Source organism: Scyliorhinus torazame, chromosome 15, assembly GCF_047496885.1.
Source record: "Scyliorhinus torazame isolate Kashiwa2021f chromosome 15, sScyTor2.1, whole genome shotgun sequence".
NCBI lineage: Eukaryota > Metazoa > Chordata > Chondrichthyes > Carcharhiniformes > Scyliorhinidae > Scyliorhinus > Scyliorhinus torazame.
Window position 1 is genome coordinate 204,785,700 of NC_092721.1, and position 20,105 is coordinate 204,805,804.

General features: G+C 46.9%; 1 protein-coding gene across 1 annotated transcript in view; it reads right to left on the reverse strand.

The window, feature by feature from the left end:
* The window catches only part of inppl1a (inositol polyphosphate phosphatase-like 1a), a 234,805-nt gene that overhangs the window by 117,953 nt on the left and 96,747 nt on the right, over positions 1 to 20,105 (reverse strand). Inside the window, exons 2-5 of the mRNA XM_072477475.1 lie at positions 13,106 to 13,169; positions 8,049 to 8,199; positions 4,429 to 4,537; positions 1,040 to 1,180 (exon numbers count right to left, since the gene is read on the reverse strand). Of these exons, the coding sequence (XP_072333576.1) occupies positions 1,040 to 1,180; positions 4,429 to 4,537; positions 8,049 to 8,199; positions 13,106 to 13,169 (465 nt within the window). The remainder of the gene's footprint in view (positions 1 to 1,039; positions 1,181 to 4,428; positions 4,538 to 8,048; positions 8,200 to 13,105; positions 13,170 to 20,105) is intronic.

The following is a 20,105-nucleotide window of genomic DNA, read 5'->3' on the forward strand; positions in this document are numbered from 1 at the left end:
GTTTTTTTAAATTTAGAAATATCTAGGAGGTATCTATACGTACATATTAAAAATATATAGGATGAGGCAGGTCCTGACAGAACCACGGTGGGTAAACAAAGCCGAGTTACTCTCAGCCATGATTTATCTAAATGGTGCAAAAAGGCTCAAGAAGCTGAATGTTTTAATGTCCTATATACATCCCATATGGATGCTAAAGATCCAACTGCATGATTCCAAGAGCAGCAAGTGTGCTCTCCCTGGCGTTCTGTCAGTCAGCCAACATCACAATAAGGTTATTTCATCTCCTGTGCCTTGGGACGATTAATTGCATTACAAGTGCCACACAAATGTAAGTTGTTGCTGTGTAAAGATTTGCTCTGGGCAAACTGCATGTCATGTTTCGTACATTAACAATATTCACTGCAGAACAGTACATCACTGGCCTTGGGGCATCCAGAGGTCATGAAAGGAGCTGTATAAATGTGAATTATTTAGGCAAAGGCGTCGAACAATAGGCAGGTAAATAGAGTGGGGGTATAGATCCACCAAGTCCCTTGGTGGCACAGAGCTTGAAAATGGCTGAAAAGAGAAGGACATGTTGCTGAAGCTTTCTGTCTTGCACTCATCAGGGAAAAAAGGCAAGAGTGCCCAAATTTGTGCGGCAGGAGAAAAGCACAGATTGTTTGGCAAGTCGACTCTGATTAGCCAAGGCATTCTGAGGAGAAAGCAACAGGGAACTGTCGGCTTCCGAAATGTCCTTGTAATTCAAAGAAGGGGCAAGGCTGGAGCACATTCGTTTTGTTGAGAAAACAGGCCCCTTTGGATGCAGGTCTTTTGAATTCATTGGATGGGCGTTGCAGGCTGTGCCAGCATTTCTTGGGTCTGGAGTCACATGTAGGCCAGATCGGGTAAGGACGGCAGATTTCTTTCCCTAAAGGGATATTAGTGAACCAGATTTTTTTTACGACAATCGACAATTAAACAATTTTATACTTTTCAATGAGATTAATGAGTGAAAAGACAAGAGCCTCACTGGCCTCCATTAGACAAAAGTCACCTGTTCAGTCGCTTGCAGGACGTCACTAATGCTTTGTTGAGGTGCGGGAGGCTGGTTGCACCTGCCTTCACTGCCTCCAGGTCTAACACATAGCTCGCCTTCAAATATTCATGGGACATGGTGGTCATCCCATTGGTTGCACTGTGTGGAGAAGGAAACAAAAAAAAGATGTAAAGACCAAACCAATTAGAATCCTAAATCTGTCCATTCATAGTCGGACAGGATAAAAACACCAATCAAAAGGTTCGGAACCACTTGTCTCACAGTCGCGAGTGAGATAATAGCATTGCAGTTTAGATAGCATTGTGGTTTAAGATGCCTCCTTCATACAGGTGCCCAAATACAGTAATCCCGGCTTCTTCATGATGAGCACATTTCTGCCCTGCCCATTGCTTAGTCTGCAACACACGAGAGCCACTAAGTCCCAAAACAGGCACAAACAGCCATTTAACCCCTCCAGCCTATCCCATCAATGAGACCATGGCGGATCTGTGATCCAACTCTTTTCTCCGATATCCAGTAACGATTTTGATAAACAAAAACAAAAATCAGTCTTAGATTTAAAATTAATAAATGGCCGAGCATTAACCGCCGCTTCAGAAGAGGGGTCCAAATTTTCACCACCATGTGTGAGAAAAAGTGTTTGCTAATTTTAATTTCACTCCTTAAAAAATCAAATGTTTTTAGACTTTTAAAAAGCCTTCATAGGATGCAGATATTGCTGGCTAGGCCGGCATTTACTGCCCACCCCCAATTGCCCATGAGTAGATGGTGGTGAGCTGCCATGTTGAACACTTCCTCAGGAAATTCAGCATGCCCACATTGACTCTTGACAATTTTTACAGATGCACCACAGAAAGCATCCTATCGGGCTGCATCACAGCCTGGTATAGCAACTGCTCAGCCCAGGAACGCAAGAAACTTCAGAGAATCGTGAACACAGCCCAGTCCTCCCATCCATTGACTCGGTCTACACCTCCCGCTGTCTGGGGAAAGCGGGCAGCATAATCAAAGATCCCTCCCACCCGGCTTCATCACTCTTCCAACTTCTTCCATCAGGCAGGAGATACAAAAGTCTGAGAACACGCTCTAACAGATTTAAAAGCAGCTTCTTCCCCGCTGTTACCAGACTCCTGAATGACTCTTACAGACTGAGCTGATCTCCCTATGCATCATCTCTACTGAGACGTACTATACTCCGTATGCTTCATCCGATGTCTGCGTCTATGTATTTACATTGTGTATTTATCATATGTCCTATGTTTTTTCATGTATGGAACAATCTGTCTGGACTGGACACAAAACAATACTTTTCACTGTACCTCGGTACACGTGACAATAAACCCAAATCCAACAAGAGAAATTCTCCATTCCCACATGATATTCAATGGCATCAATCTCCCATCAACATCCTGGGGGTTACCATCGACCAGGAATGAACTTGACCTGGCATATGAATATTGTGGCTACAAGCGCAGGTCAGAGGCTACAAATTCAATGGCGAGGAGCTCCTGGCTCTTGAAAGCCTGTCCAGCATCTACAAGGCACAACGCAGGTGCATGATTGAATTTTCTCCACTTGACTGGATGAGTGCACCTCCAACAACACTCAAGAAGCTCAACATCATCCAGGACAAAGCATCCCGCTTGATTGGCATCCCATCCACAAACAGTGGCAGCCGTGTGTACCATCTGCAAGACACACTTCAGCAACTCACCAAGGCCCATTCAACAGCACCTTCTAAACTTGTGAACTCTAGCTCCTAGAAGGACAATGGCAGCAGATGTACAGGAACAGCATCACCTGGAAGTACCCCTCTAAGCCACACTCCGTCCTGACTGAGAACTGCAGCCATTCCTTCAGGGTCACTGGGTAAAAATCGTGGAATTCACTCCCTAAGAGCACTGTGGCTGTACATCCACCACATGGACCACAGAGATTGAAGAAGGTAACTTACCACCACTTTTTCAAGGGCAACAGGGGTGGCCTCACCAATGAAGCCCACATCCTGTCAACAAATAAACCCAACCCTAGGGCCCAGGAAAAGATCTGGATAATCTACGCTGCACTCCACAGTAAATAAAGTGAATCACCTCACACTTGCCTAACTGAAATTACTTGCCGGTTTTTCCCATTCACTTAATCTATCAATATCTCTATATCTCGCTGCTGCCTATGTTTGTATCATTGGCAAACTTGAAAAATGTGGCGCTCAATCATCTAAGCTATTAATAAAGACAGTAAATAGTTGAGGCCCCAAGAGAGATCCCAGACTCCCATCATCCTCTGGGTGGAAGGGTTTTCCTCACCTCCCCTCGAAACCTCCTGCCCCTTACCTCAAATCTATGCCCCACTGGTCATTCATCCCTCCACCAAGAGGGAAAGTCATGATTTTATTGGATGGTAGATCAGGATCGAGGGGCTGATTGGCCTAATCCCCTAATGTTGTGCAATGGGACTTCAATCCAAGACCCCATGAATTTGCTTTGAGCATAACTCTCAGAAGGAGGGGGGGGGGTAAGAGAACGGTCAGATTATTTCTCAGCTGTAATACCGATGCTTGAATCATCAACAATGCTACTCTGAAGTGTCAAGTGATTACAGTTGCCATTTGTAATAATTTTGAAAAATTTCACCCAAAAGCCTCGAGGGTGAAACGCTGTGTTCCTGTCCAGAAACTCACATTACATGTTACGCGTTTGAAGCCATCCACAAAGTTTGATTATCTCATTTGTGTGGGCTTTAGGGGCTCACCAACGTTGCACCATCATCTAACTGTGACAGTAAGTGTGACTTGCAGGCCGAGCTCAGTTTTGCTTTTCTCCGTTTAGTTTCAGAGCTGCTACTGGTCTCCCCGAACACACAAAGCCCTGTGCGTTTGGCAGAAAGCTGGACAAACTCGGTTTAATTTATTCTTTCGGGCAGCACGGTGGCGTAGTGGTTAGCACTGCTGCCTCAAGGCACCGAGGTCCCAGGTTCGATCCTGTCTCTGGGTCACTGTCCGTGTGGAGTTTGCACATTCTCCCCGTGTTTCGCCCCCACAACCTAAAGATGTGCAGGGTAGGTGGATTAGCCACGCTAAATTGCCCCTTCATTGGAAAAAATGAATTGGGTACTCTAAATTTATTTTTTTAAATATATTCTTTTACGGGGTCTAAGCATCGCTGGCTAGACCAGCCTTTATTGCTCGTCCCTAACTGCCCCCAAGAAGATGATGGTGAACCAACTTCTTGAAGTCCCTATGATGCAGGTTTACCCAGGGTGCTGTTTGGGATTTATAACTATTACAAACTATTTGTTCGCTGCTCCACGCTCAGTCATATTATACACTCACTGTGGAAATCCACTCCGCTGACATGCTAATCTTGAATAGAATCAATTCCATTTACCTGTCTGCTGCTCCGTCTTGTGCCACTGGTGAAAGGCAAGTGCCAGCACTGCCGCTGAAGCTGGTGGAGGCAGAGCGAGGGGGCAATGGCGGTTTCTCATCTTCCCCATCTACAAAAGAAAGGAAAAAAACACCTACTTTGATTGGGGGGGCAATTGTACAAGAGCTTCAGACGTCAAGGCTGAGGATGGATCTGCTGCATCCCCAGTTGGGAAGTGGGGTAAAATGAAATGGAGGGGTTTATGGAGGGCATTCCATACTGGCAGCTGAACAACAACCAATGCTGGTGCAATGGGGAGGTGATGGCGTAGTGTATTGTCACTGGACTAGTAAACTAGAGACCCAGAGTAATGCTCTGGGGTGCCAGGTTCAAATCCTGCCAAAGCAGATAGTGAAATTTGAATTCAATATAAACCTGAAATCAAAAAAGGCTAATGGTGACCATGAAACCATTAGTGATTGTTGTAAAAGCCCATCTGGTTAAGTAATGCCCTTTAGGGAGGGAAATCTGCCGCCCTTACCCGGTCTGACCTACACATGACTCCAGACCCACAGCAATGTGGGTGACTCTTAACTGCCCCCTCAAGGTCAATTAGGGATGGGCAATAAATGCTTGGCCCCAGCCAGCAACACCCACGTCCCATGAACAAATAAAAAAGATAAATAAATAACCAAAATAGGAATGCAGAAGAAACCGGAATTGGAAGATTTGTGGGGATCTTGGAAGATTGTGTGGCTGGAGGAGATTGCAGATATGAGATGGGGAGAGACCACTGTTGCTCTTTTTAGCCTTAGTTTTATTAGCTCTGATTATGTCACCTTTGCTCACAAGTCGCCAGGTATCTTTCTGATACCGCCACGTGGTTCAAGCTCAAGTTATGATTAATAAGTCAGCACACCGCTTAGTAAGATTGAAATCAACGGTCATTTATTATATACAACAATTAATGCTTACACCATAATCCTACTATCTATATCGAAACATACCATTACTGGCCAATACTTAACTTTAGGAAGGGCCCACCAGGTCAGGGAAACGAATGGCTTATCGAATTAGATCTGGCCTGCGGGATTCAAAAAGGCTGATACGGGTCGGTGGCTAGGAATCTCTATCGGGTAGCGATCGCTGGAGTCAAACTTACGGTTCTTTGCTGAAGGTTCTTGCGAAGGCTGCGAGCAGGTGAAGAAGGGAGAGAGAGAGAGATCTGAACTTGGCCCCTCACTTTATAGGGCCCAGGGGCTTCCCGCCTCTCGGGGCGGCCCTTGACCCTGAGTCCCAAGTGATTGGACTTGTTCCCAACCACTGGGTTTGATATGTCCAACAACGGGGCGATTCCTCGATCGGGGGGTGGTCGTTCACCTGTCTTTGTTTCGGCCACTGCAGGCGCCGACAGGTCTGGCCCGGCATTCAATTGCTAATATGTTCCAATTGTTCCCAGGGATAGCCGATAAAACTGCAGATGTCTCGGTTGATGTGCTGCTAATAGTCTTGAGTATCGATCTGGGCCGACTTCCCCAGAGCCGAATACGCTATTCTGTCTGCAGCTGTCCGTTTGTGTCCTGTTGGCTGCTTTTCCCATCAGCCTTTTCGGTTAGCCGTTTTAAAATCGGGTTTTGGCCAAATTAATAGGGAATCAGCCATTTTAGGTGGCTACACCACGGAGGGATTTGAAAACAAAGATGAGAATCTTAAAATCTACACTGGTTTGGGTACTGATCAGTGGGCACAGGGGGCGATGGGAAATAGGAGTTTGTACCGTTTGGACACAGGCTGCAGAGGTTTGGGCGAGTTCAAGTTTATGGATGCCAGCCAAGAGGGCACTGGAATTGTCAAGATTAAAAATAACAAAGGTACAGATGAGGGGTCCAGTCGCTGGTGAGTTGAGGGAAGGACAGAAGTGGCAAGGATGCGGAGATGGAAGCAGACGATCTTGGTGATCGTGCCAATAGATGGTTGGAAGCGCTACTGCAGGGTTAAATACAAAACCAACAATGCTAACAGACAATCGTTAGGATGAGGGAGGGAGTCTGTCCTGAGGAAATGGAGTTCATGGCAGGGACTGGAGACAATGACTTCGGTCTTCCCAATATTCAGTCAGAGGAAATTATTGCTCGTCACAGACTTTAATAATAATAATCGTTATTAGTGTCACAAGTAGGCTTACATTAACACTGCAATGAAGTTACTGTGAAAAGCCCAGAGTCGCCACATTCTGGCACCTGTTCGGGTACACAGAGCGAGAATTCAGAAAGTCCAATTCATCTAACAAGCACGTCTTTCGGGACTTGTGGGAGGGAACCGCAGCACCCGGAGGAAACCCACGCAGACACGGGGAGAACGTGTAGACTCCACACAGACAGTGGCCCAAGCCGGGAATCGAATCGGAGACCCTGGCGCTGTGAAGCAACAATGCTAACTACTGTGCTACTGCGCCGCCCTTACTGTGCTGGTGAATGTATTTGTGACTGCACGCCGGGCACATCAAGCGGTTGAGTGCGTGCGCAAAGGAGGCAGCATCACTCCTCACACTGAGTGCGACTGGAAGGTGGGCCGCCAGATTCCAATGATAATGTTTTATTGGTGATGCATGCATAGATGATATAGCTAGAACAGACTTGTTTGGAATAGAATGGAATCCCTACAGTGCAGAAGGAGGCCATTCAGCCAGCACCGACCCTTTGAAAGACCACCCTGCCTAGGCCCAATACCCACCCGATTCCTGCAACCGCACCCGACGGGGCAATTTAGTGTGGCCAATCCACCTAACCTCCACATCTTTGGACTGTGGGAGGAAACCGGAACAACCAGAGGAAACCCACGCAGACAGGGGGAGAAGGTAGAAACTCCACAGACAGTGACCCAAGGTCGGAATGGAACCTGGGTCCCTGGCGCTGAGGCAGCAGTGCGAACTACCGTGCCGCCATTTGATTTCTGTGTTTGCAACTATTTCACAACAAAAAAAGGGGTGTCGACATTATGGAAAGGTTTGGGGTTCCCAGATGCTATTGGGAGGTAACTAACAGTTCCGTGGCTAGCAGTCTGGGAAACCCTGTGCTAATAGATTGACTAAATTACCAGTGAATCGAAGAGCAATTTGCGAACTTTGTAATTGCAAATTTTTTTTAAATCCCAAAGGCTGAAAGAGAAAAGGCAAGTCAGGGATTCACTTCATCAGCGTGTTGACTAAGGGCAGCACATTTGAAAGGAGTTGTGGCGGTTTTCGTTTTTGAGGAAGAATGACAACAGAAGTTTTGAAACGAGGGGTGACAGAGCCAGAGGAAAGGGAACCATGTACGTCAGACAGTGGAGGAAGCAGGAAGGGAAGTTGGGTAATCAGCAATTCAGTTAGAATGGGATCAATGAGTGGAGACAGCCCACGCCGGGCAGGTGCAGAGAGGCAGCAATCCTATTTGAAGACACACATAACTGGAGCTTGACGAATTTTAGACACAGAATGATGCTTTTTAAATGTAGAGTATTTGTTATTTAGACAAGAGTCAGTCTGAAAAAGCTAGAAAATCATACCGGGGAGGCAATTATCAGTCTCGAAACATCATCTTCAAATCAGTTGAGGAATCAGTACTCATAAATAACCTTCTGACCTCCCAAAGATAAGTTACCTGAGTAATCCTTATCCTCGGCTGTCTCCTTCTTGTCCTCTCTCTCCACGGGATAGAGCAGTGTACTGACCAGACCCTGGTTCGGCTGCAGGTAGGATTTGATGAGCTCAGTCAGTGTTTTGAAGCGTCTCACCTGCACCCCTTGAGAAGTCTGGATTAATGGAAATCACACGGTTAACACCAATGCCTGTCCTCCCATTTCACTCCAAACCAACATCCACATTCTTTGTTCTGCCGTGTTTCCATCAACCCCTCCTCTAGTTTTTTTTTTCTGGTGCACAGACGACGTGACGTGCGCAGGGCGTTAAATTTGTTTTGCATGACGGCTCAAAAGGACCTACATGGGTGCAGCCTGCACAGGAACATCCTTGTTGCTGCACAGCACACAGCTCAAGAGGAAACATTGCTCACCACTCCCTAAAGCACAGGATGGTCAGCTATAATGCCAAGTAGCCATCCTTCCTAGTTTGGTCCTTCATGTAAGTTTCTCAACGAATATAATATAAGCAGGTCACTAAAGCACCGGCTAAATGTTTTGTATTTTTCCTGCAAAATTAAAAGTCATCAGCACAGCTGATTCTAGCTTCTCTGATTCTAGAGTCCCCCAATGTTTTTATGTATGTTGGCAAAGGGTGAATGGCCAAACAGTCCTTTTTGTGCTGCAAGTTTCTATGAACCAATATTCTTTGTTGGTTCAGCTAGATTTATTGCCCACTTAAGTGTCCCGAGATGACCATAGTGGGACTTCTTGAAGCATTGCAATCCTTGTGATTACATAGTATTTTACAGCACCAGAACAGGCCATTCAACCCAACTGATCTATACTGGTGTTCATACACCACCTGAGCCTCCGCTCACCCCAATTCATCCACTCCCATCTAGATATTCTTGTTTATTTCTCCCTGATGTTTATTTAGCTTTTCCCTTCAGTGCATCTCCAACTATGGTGTTCTCACAAGGTTGGAAATTCTGCGGCGAGTAACTCATCTCCTGACTCCCAAAGCCTCTCCACCATCGACACGGCTCAAGTCAGGAGTGCGATGGAATATTCTCCCCTTGCCTTGATAAGTGAAGTTCCAACACTGCTCAAGCACTTCAACACAATCCAGGAGAAAAGAGCCCACTTAAGTGGCACCCCATCCACCACCTTAAGCATTCGCAATCTCCACCACCGATGCACAATGGCAGCCATGTGTACAATATAAAGGATGCACTGCAGCAACTCGCTAACCTTTCTTTGACAGCACTTTCCAAAGCTGGACCTCTACCACCATGGAGGGGAAAGGCAGAAGACACTTGAAGACACCACCTGGAATGATTACTTGTTGCTTGTGCAGTTTGGCACACAAGTAATAGACAGAGCTAAGCAATTCCACAACAAATGTATCAGATCTAAGCTCTGCAGTCCTGCCACATCCAGCCGTGAATGGTGGTGGAAAATTAAACAACTCACTGGAGGAGGAGGCTCCACAAATATCCCCATCCTCAATGATGGAGGAGTACAGCACATCTGTGCAAAAGACAAGGCTGAAGCATTCACAACAATCTTCAGCCAGAAGTGCCGAGTGGATGATCCATCTCGGTCTCCTACCGAGGTCCCCAGCACCACAGATGCCAGACTTCAGCCAATACGATTCACTCCACGTGATATCAGGAAACGGCTGAAGACACTGGATACTGCAACGGCTATGGGCCCAGACAATATTCCGGCAATTGTACTGAAGACTTGAGCTCCGGAATTTGCCGCACCCCTGGCCAAGCTATTCCAGTACAGCTACAATACTGGCATCTACCCGGTGATGTGGAAAATTGTCCAGGTGTGTCCTGTGCACAAGAAACAAGACAAATACAACCCGGCCAATTACTGCCCTATCATCAGTGAAGTGCTGGAAAGAGTCATCAACAGTTATCAAAGAATTATCAAACGGCACTTACTCAGCAATAACCTGCTCACGGACGCTCAGTTTGGGTTCCACCAGGGTCACTCAGCTCCTGACCTCATTACAGCCTTGGTTCAAACATTGGACAAAAGAGCTGAATGCCAGAGGAGAGGTGAATGACTGCCCTTGACATCAAGGCACCATTTGACCGCGTATGGCATCAAGGAGCCCTAGCTAAACTGAAGTCAATGGGAATCAGGGAAAACTCTCCGCTTGTTGGAGTCATACCCGGCACAAAAGAAGATGGCTGTGTTGTTGGGGGTCAATCATCTCAACTTCAGGACATAACTGCAGGAGTTCCTCAGGGTAGTGTCCTTGCCCCAACCATCTGCAGCTGCTTCATCAACGACCTGCCTTCCATCATGAGGTCAGAAGAGGAGGTGTTTGCGGATGACTGCACAATGTTCAGCACCATTTACGACTCAGATAATGAAGCAGTCCATGTCTAAATGCAGCAAGACCTGGACAGTATCCAGGCTTGGGCTGACAAGTGGCAAGTTACATTCATGCCACACAAGTGCCTAGCAATGACCATCTCCTACAAGAGAGGATCTAACCAACGCCACTTGACATTCAATAATATTACCATCGCTGAACCTCCCACAATCAACATCCTGGGGTTATCATTGATGAGAAACTGAACTGGGCTAGCCATATTAATACTGTGGCAGGGCAGCACAGCGACATAGTGGTTAGCACTGCTGTCTCACGGCGCCGAGGGCCCGCATTCGATCTCGGCCCCGGGTCACTGTCCGTGTAGAGTTTGTCCATTCTCCCCGTGTCTGTGTGGGTCTCACCCCTACAACGCTGAGTAAGTGCTGCTTGATGGCACTGTTGATGACCCCTTCCATCACTTTGCTGATGGAGAGTAGTCTGACAGGGTGGCAATTGGCTGGGTTTTATTTGTTGTGTTTTTTGTTTAGAGGACGCACCTGGGCAATTTTCCACATTGCTGAGTAGATTCCAGTGGTGTAGCTGTACTGGAACAGCTTGGCTAGGTGTGTGGCAAGTTCTGAAGCACAAGTCTTCAGTACTGTTGCCGGAATATTATCAGGGCCCATGGCCTTTGCAGTATCCAGTCCCTTCTGTCGTTTATTGATATCACAAGGAGCGAATCGTATTGGCTGAAGACTGACATCTGTGATGTTGGGGACCTCTGGAGGAGACCGAGATGGATCATCCACTTGGCATGTCTGGTTGAAGATTGTTGTGTCTTTTGCACATATGTGCTGGGCTCCTCCATCATTGAGGATGGGGATATTTGTGGAGCCTCCTCCTCCAGCGTGTTGCCCAATTGTCCACCTCCATTCACGGCTGGATGTGGCAGGACTGCAGAGCTTAGATCTGATGTGTTTGTTGTGGAATCTCTTAGCTCTGTCTATTACTTGCTGCTTATGCTGTTTGGCACACAAGTAGTCCTTTGTTGTAGCTCCACCAAGTTGACACCTCATTTATCGGTATGCCTGATGTTGCTCCTAGCACGCTCATTGAACCTGGGTGATCCCTGGCTTGGTGGTAATGGTAGAGTGGGGGATATGCCAGGCCATGAGATTGCAGATTGTGGTTGAATACAGTGCCTCATTGATGTCAGTCTTGAGTTGCTAGGTCTGTTCGAAGTCTATCCCATTTAGCACGGTGGTAGTGCTGCACAACACAATGGAGGGTATCCTCAATGTGAAGATGGGACAGTCTCCACAAGGATTGAGTGGTGGTCACTTCTATCGATACTGTCATGGACCGATGCAACTGCAGCAGGCAGATTGGTGAGGGTGAGGTCAATTATGTTTCTCTGCCCCCACCCCTGGCAGCACGGTGGCGCAGTGATTAGCACAGCTGCCTTACGGCGCCGAGGTTCCAGGTTCGATCCCAGCTCTGGGTCACTGTCCGTGTGGAGTTTGCACATTCTCCCCGTGTTCGCGTGGGTTTCGCCCCTACAACCCAAAGATGTGCAGGGTAGGTGGATTGGCCACGCTGAATTGCCCCTTAATTGGAAAAAAATGAACTGGGTACTCCAAATGTAAAAAAGATTTTTTACAAGAAAACAAAAATTATGTTTTCCCCTCTTGTTGGTTCCCTCACCACGTGTGCAGTCCCAGTCTAGCAGTTATGTCCTTTAGGACCCGGCCCGCTCAGTCTGTGGTGGTACTACCGAGTCACTCTTGGTGATGGACATTGAAGTCCCCCACCCAGAGCATATTCTGCCCCCTTGCCCCCTCTGTACTTCCTCTAACTGGTGCTCAACATGGAGGAGTACTGATTCATCAGCTCATGGTGGACGGTGTGTGGTAATCAGAAGGAGGTTTCCTTGCCCATGTTTATCCTGAAGCCATCAGACTTCATGGGGTCCAGAGTCAACGTTGAGGACTCCCAGGGCAACCCCTTGCCGACTGTATACCACTGTGCCGCCACCTCTCTGGTGAGACAGGACATGCCCAGGAATGGTGATAGTGCTGCCTGGGGCATTGTCTGTAAGGTATGATTCTGTGAGTATGACTATGTTAGGCTGTTGCTTGACAAGTGTGTGAGACAGCTCTCCCAACTTTGGCACAAGCCCCCAGATGTTAGTACGGAGGACCTTGCAGGGTCGACAGGGCTGGGTTTGCCCTTGTTGTTTCCGGTGCCTTGTTTGATGCTGGGCAATCAGTCCAGTTTCATTCGTTTTTTGTGCTTATGCAGCGGTTGGATACAAATTTGTGCCAGGCCATTTCAGAGGGAAATTAAGAGTTGACCCGGTCTTGTATCACCTGTCGACCAGACCAGATAAGGACGGCAGATTTCCTTCCCTAAAGGACATTAGTGAATCAGATGGGCTTTTAACCAGCTGGTTTCGTGGTCATCGTTCCGACTTTTAATTCCAGATATTTTATTGAGTTCAAATTCAATCACCTGCCATGGTGAGATTCGAACCCGGGTCCCCAGATCATAATAATAATCTTTGTCACAAGTAGGCTTTACTTTAACACTGCAATGAAGTTACGGTGAAAAGCCCCTAGTCCCCACATTATCCTGCGTCTCTGGATTACCCGTCCAGCGACAATACCACTATGCCAGTGCTTGCCCTACAATCATTGCAAAGAACCTGTAAATCAGCCATATCAGCCTGTTGCCTTCTCTTACCTGTACTGCCAGAAAATCATCTTCATCGGGTAATACTCTGTAAGTGTGCACATGCTTCTGAAATCTGAAAGGGAGAGAAAATGATTTGTTCATTCTTTTTTATTTAAGCTGGATGAAGTTCAACGCTAGGACAGTCACAATCCCTGTTACGTGAATGAGTGTTCCTGGTTATTTTGCATATTAAAAGCAGAGATAATTTCAGCAAGTTTCAAACAGAGACAAAAGACAATGTTTCATCCTAAAGGGGGGGGGGGTTCTGCTGTAGACATTCCAACAGGCCAAAATTTGCCTCTACCACCATGACAAATAACTGGTTCATCAAAAATAAATCATGGCAGAAGGTGCTGAATTGTGATGACGATACAAATAAAACAAGTAATTACAATTCATAAAATAGTTGCAGACAATCATTATTAAAATATAATAAAGGGGACTGGACAATTACAAACATTTGAGTAAACAAACAATTACAATACATTACCTGGATGAATGCAGTTCTACACTCAAGAAGCCTGACACTAACCAGGACAAAGCAGTTTGCTTGATTGGCACCGCTTCCACAAACATTCACTCCCTCCACCACCGACACAGTGGTTGCTGTGTGTACAATCTAAGAGATGCACTGCAGGAACTCATCAAGACCGGCTTTAAAATAGAGAATACCGACAGGCTTTTAAATGGAACGATGCAGTCTTCCGACCAGAGGCGGCAGCAGAGAGCAGGGCAGCACGGTAGCATTGTGGATAGCACAATTGATTCACAGCTCCAGGGTCCCAGGTTAGATTCCGGCTTGGGTCACTGTCTGTGCAGAGTCTGCACATCCTCCCAGTGTGTGCGTGGGTTTCTTCCGGATGCTCCGGTTTCCTCCCACAGTCAAAAGATGTGCAGGTTAGGTGGATTGGCCATGGTAAATTGCCCTTAGTGTCCAAAATTGCCCTTAGTGTTGGGTGGGGTTACTGGGTTATGGGGATAGGGTGGAGGTGTTGACCTTGGGTAGGGTGCTCTTTCCAAGAGCCGGTGCAGATTCGATGGGCCGAATGGCCTCCTTCTGCACTGTAAATTCTATGATAATCTATGACATGCTTGGCATGCACACTGACATTGGGGCTGGTTTAGCACACAGGGCTAAATCGCTGGCTTTTAAAGCAGACCAAGGCAGGCCAGCAGCACGGTTTAATTCCTGTACCAGCCTCCCTGAACAGGCACCGGAATGTGCCGACTAGGGGCTTTTCAGTAACTTCATTGAAGCCTACTCGTGACAATAAGCGATTTTCATTTCATTACGCGGCTTGTACGGGGGCTGATGTGGTGTTCCTGCAAGAGACTCAAGTTCAGGTGCAGGACCAGATCTGGCTGCAGAAACCTTGGGTGAGCCAAGTTCTCCATTCAGGGTTTGACAGTAGGTCAAAGGGTTTCACGATTTTGGTTAGGATGCCGGTTCGGTTTCAGGCGGTGGTTGATCAGGGTGGTCACTATGTAATGGTTACACTAGAGGGGAAGATAGTGGCGTTAGTGAACGTGTATGGCCCGAATTAGGATGATGGTAATTTTATGGAATGACTGTTGGCGGCCAAGGGCGCTGGCCCTTTCGGGGATGGCAAAGGCATTGGCTGCATTCATGGATGAGGTAGGAGGGGTGACCTGTGACAGTTTATGAATCCGGGAGCAAGGAGTTTTTATTATTTTCGCTGGAGCACAAGGGGTAGTGAAAGATTGATTTGTGATGGGTAAGACTTTGCTCCCTGGGACAAATGGTGCTGAGTATTCGGCAGTGGTCGTTTTGGACAAATGCGCCACATTGGGTGGATTTGAAACTGGAGGTGAGTCGGACGCAGCGCTGGGGGTTGGATGTCCACAGGCTCCATGTCAAGATCTCCAGGGCCATAAGGGATTATGTGGCATCAAATGAAAACTGGGGGGGGGGGGGGGGGGGGGGGGGGGGGGGGGGGGGGGGTCTCGCCCTCTACATTGTGGGACATGTTAATGCCGTGATCAGGAGGGAGGTAATTTTGTACAAGGTTCAGATGGATAGAGAGGCAGGGCAAAAGTGCCTGGAGTTGGTGAGTGAGATCTTGGTTATGGATAGAGAGTATGAGTGTGATCCTATGCCAGAGCTTTGGGCACACAGGAAGTACCTGCAAATGCAGTTTGGTGTGTAATCCACAGGCCGGGTGGTGCGTCCGCTTGGGCGGGTAAAGGGGACGGTGTACGAGTATGGGGCGAAGACTAGTCTCCTTTTTGCCCATCAGTTACATTGGCAAGAAGCTGCTAGAGATATTGTGCAGGTATGGGAGCCGGGGGTATTCCTGCCTTGTAGACAAGTTCACGTTTCCCACATTATAATAATAATAATTTTTATTGTCACAAGTAGGCTTACATTAACACTGCAATGAAGTTCCTGTGAAAAGCCCCTAGTCGCCACACTCCAGCACCTGTTCGGGTACACAGAGGGAGAATTCAGAATGTCCAATCCACCGAACAAGCACGTCTTTCGGGACTTGTGGGAGGAAACCGGAGCCCCCGGAGGAAACCCACGCAGACACGGGGAAAACGTGCAGTCTCCGCACAAACAGTGACCCAAGCCAGGAATCGAACCTGGGACCCTGGAGCCGTGGAGCAACTGTGCTACCCCAATACTCCATCAGCTATTTGCCCACTCATTTAACCCGTTTCGCTTCATATGTCCACTTTATGTCCTCTTCACTAAATTTCCTATCTATTGTTGTATCATCAGCAAATTTGAATATCCAAGTCATTAAAAGAGATTTTAAATAGCTGAGGTCCAAACACTGATTCCTGTGACCAATTTTAGCCTGACTGTTTCCTGTTAGTTAGCCAATCCTCTATCCATGCTAATATACCACCCCCAACACCATGAGCTCTTACCTTGTGCAGTAACCTTTTCTATGGTACTTTATCAAATGCTTCTTTGAAATGCAAGTACATTGCATCTACTAACTCCCCTTAACTCAGCTCACTTGTTACATCCTCAAAGAGCTCTAATAAACTTGTCAAACATGAATTCCCTTCCACAAAATCATGTTTACTTTGCCTAATTGCATTATGATCTCCTAAATGTCCTATTACCTCCTTAATAATGGATTCCAGCATTTCCCAATGACGGATGTTAAGCTAACTGGCCTATAATTTCCTACTTTGTCTTCCTGCTTTCTTGAATAGTGGTGTTACAAAGAACAGTACAAAGAACAACTACGTCATCTTCTTCACAGCCTTCAACACGTCATTGATGACGATGAACATCTTGCCAAGGTCATCCCCACACCCCCACTACTTGCCTTCAAACAACCGCGCAACCTCAAACAAACCATTGTTTGCAGCAAACTACCCAGTCTTCAGAACAGTGACCACGACACCACACAACCCTGCCATGGCAATCTCTGCAAGACGTGCCAGATCATCGACATGGATACCACTATTACACGTGAGAACACAACCCACCAGGTACGCGGTACATACTCGTGCGACTCGGCCAATGTTGTCTACCTCATACACTGCAGGAAAGGATGTCCCGAAGCGTGGTACATTGGCGAGACCATGCAGACGCTGCGACAACGAGTGAACGGCCATCGCGCAACAATCACCAGGCAGGAATGTTCCCTTCCAGTCGGGGAACACTTCAGCAGTCAAGGGCATTCAGCCTCTGATCTCCGGGTAAGCGTTCTCCAAGGCGGCCTTCAGGACGCGCGACAACGCAGAATCGCTGAGCAGAAACTTATAGCCAAGTTCCGCACACATGAGTGCGGCCTCAACCGGGACCTGGGATTCATGTCGCATTACATTCATCCCCCACCATCTGGCCTGCGAAATCCTACCAACTGTCCTGGCTTGATACAATTCACACCTCTTTAACCTGGGGTTACCCCATCTCTGGATCTGTAAAGATTTAATCACCTGCTAATGCTCACATTCCAAGCATTGTTTGGCATCTTTGAATCTGTCTATATATGTGTTTCTGGAACAGACCTCTTCATTCACCTGAGGAAGGAGCAGCGCTCCGAAAGCTAGTGACATTGAAACAAACCTGTTGGACTTTAACCTGGTGTTGTAAGACTTCGTACTGTGCTCACCCCAGTCCAACGCCGGCATCTCCACATCAAAGAACAGTAAAGCACAGGAACAGGCCCTTCAAGCCTGCGCCGATCATGCCCGTCTAAACTAAAACTTTTTGCACTTCTGGGGTCCGTATCCCTCTATTCCCATCCTATTCATATATTTGTCAAGATGCCTCTTGAACGTCACCATCATACCTACTTCCACCACTTCCCCCAGCAGCGAGTACCAGGCACCCACTACCCTTGGTGTAAAAAGCTTCCCTCGTACATCTCCTCTAAACTTTGCCCCTCGCACCTTAAACCTATGTCCCCTAGTAATTGACTTTTCCACCCTGGGGAAAAGCTTCTGACTGTCCACACTGTCCATTAACCTTCACAATTTTGTAGACCTCTATCAGGTCGCCCTCAACCTCCGTCATTCCAGTGAGAACAGACCGAGTTTATCAAACCTCTCCTCATAGCCAATGCCCTCCACAGGAAGGACAGGCTTAAAAGAAAAGGTGGTGGCGTGGCACTGCTGGTTAAAGAGGAAATTAACACAATAGTGAGAAAGGACATTAGCTCTGACAATGTGGAATCTGTCTGGGTAGAGTTGAGAAATACCATGGGGCAAAAAACATGAGTGGGTGTCATATATAGACACCCAAACTGCAGTGGTGAGGTTGGGAATGGCATTAAACAAGAAATTAGAGATGCATGTAATAAGGGAATATCGGTGATCATGGGTGATTTTAATCTTCACATAGATTGGGCAAATCAAATTAGCCACAATGCCGTAGAGGAGGAATTCCAGGAGTGTATACGGGATGGTTTTCTTAACCAATATGTGGAGGAACCAACCAGAGAGCAGGCCATCTTAGACTGGATACTGTGTAATGAGAAGGAAATCATTGCCAATCTGGCTGCACGAGACCCCTTGGGGATGAGCGACCATAACATGATTGAATTTTTTATCAAGATGGGAGAGTGAAGTAGTTGATTCAGAGACTAGGGTGCTGAATCTTAATAACGGGAACTATGAGGATATGAGGCGTGAGTTGGCCTTGATAGATTGGGGAGAGTTACTTAAAGTGATGACAGTGGATAGACAATGGCAATCATTCAATGAACGCATGGGGGAACTACAGCAACTGTTCATTCCTGTCTGGCACAAAAGCAAAGGGGGTAAGAGGACCAATCCATGGCTTACAAAGGAAATTAGAAATAGTATCCAATCCAAGGAAGAAACATACAGATTGGCCAAGAAAAATAATAGGTCTGAGGATTGGGAGCAGTTTAGAATTCAGCAAAGAAGGACGAAGGGATTGATTAAGAAGGGGAAAGTACAGTACTTTGGTTCAGTCTTCACAAATGAGGACTCAAATCAGATCCCAGAAATGTTGGAGAATGAAAGGCTTAGTGAGAGGGAAGAACGGAGGGAGATCAACATTAGTAGAGAAATGGTGCTGGGAAAACTGATGGGATTGAAGGTGGATAAATCCCCAGGGCCTGATAATCTGCATCCCAGATTGCTTCAGGTGGCGGCTCTGGAAATAGTGGATGCAATGGTGGTCATCTTCGGGGATTCTATAGACTCTGGAACTGTCCCTGCAGATTGGAAGGTAGCTCACGTCACTCCGATATTCAAAAAGGGAGGTAGAGAGAAAGCAGGGAATAATAGACCAGTAAGCCTAACATCGGTAGAGGGGAAAATGCTTGAATCCATTATCAAGGACTTTATAGTGGAACATTTAGAAAGCAGTGGCAGGATCAGTCAGAGTCAGCATGGATTTATGAAGGGAAAATCATGCTTGACAAATCTGTTGGAATTCTTTGAAGAGGTAACCGGTACAGTCAACAAGGGGGAGCCAGTCGATGTGGTATATTTGGACTTTCAGAAGGCGTTTGACAAAGTCCGGCATAAGAGATTATTGTGCAAAATTAAAGCGCATGGGATTGGTGGAAATGTATTGTGGTGGATAGAAAACTGGTTGGCGGAGAGAAAACAAAGAGTAGGGATTAATGGGTCCTTTTCAAATTGGCAGGCAGTAACCAGTGGGGTACCACAGGGATCGGTGCTGGGACCCCAGCTCTTCACAATATATATTAAGGATTTGGATGAGGGAACAAAATGTAACATTTCAAAGTTTGCAGATGATACCAAATTAGGTGGGAGGGTGAATTGTGACGAGAATGCAGGGGTCCTACAGCAAGATCTGGACATGTTGGGTGAATGGGCAAACCAATGGCAGATGCAGTATAATTTGGATAAGTGTGAGGTTGTTCATTTTGGAAGCAAAAACAGGAAGACAGATTACTACCTGAATAGTTGTAAATTGGGAGAGGGAGTGTGCAGTGGGACCTGGGTGTCCTTGTGCACCATTCACTGAAGGTGAGCATGCAGATGCAGCAGGCAGTAAAGAAAGCTAATGGTATGTTGGCCTCCACTGCAAGAGGTTTTGAGTATAGAAGCAGGGATGTGTTGCTGCAATTGTACAGGATCTTGGCGAGGCCACACTTCAGAGTATTGTGTGCAGTTTTGGTCTGCTTCTCAGAGGAAGGATGTTCTTGCTCTCGAGGGAGTGCAGCGAAGGTTTACTAGATGGATTCCAGGGGTGGTGGGACTGTCATATAAGGAGAGATTGACGTGGTTGGGATTGTTCTTGCTGGAGTTCAGAAGAATGAGGGGGGATCTCAGAGACTCATAAAATTCTAACAGGACAAGACAGGGTAGATGCAGGGAAGATGTTACCAATGATGGGTGTGTCCAGAACCAGGGGTCACAGCCTGAGGATTCAGGGTAAATAATTTCGGACAGAGATAAGGAGACATTTCTTCACACAAAGAGTGGTGAGCCTGTGGAATTCATTACCACGGGAAGTAGTTGATGCTAAAACTTTGAATATAGTCAAGAGGCGGCTGGATATAGCACTTGGGGGGAATGGGAC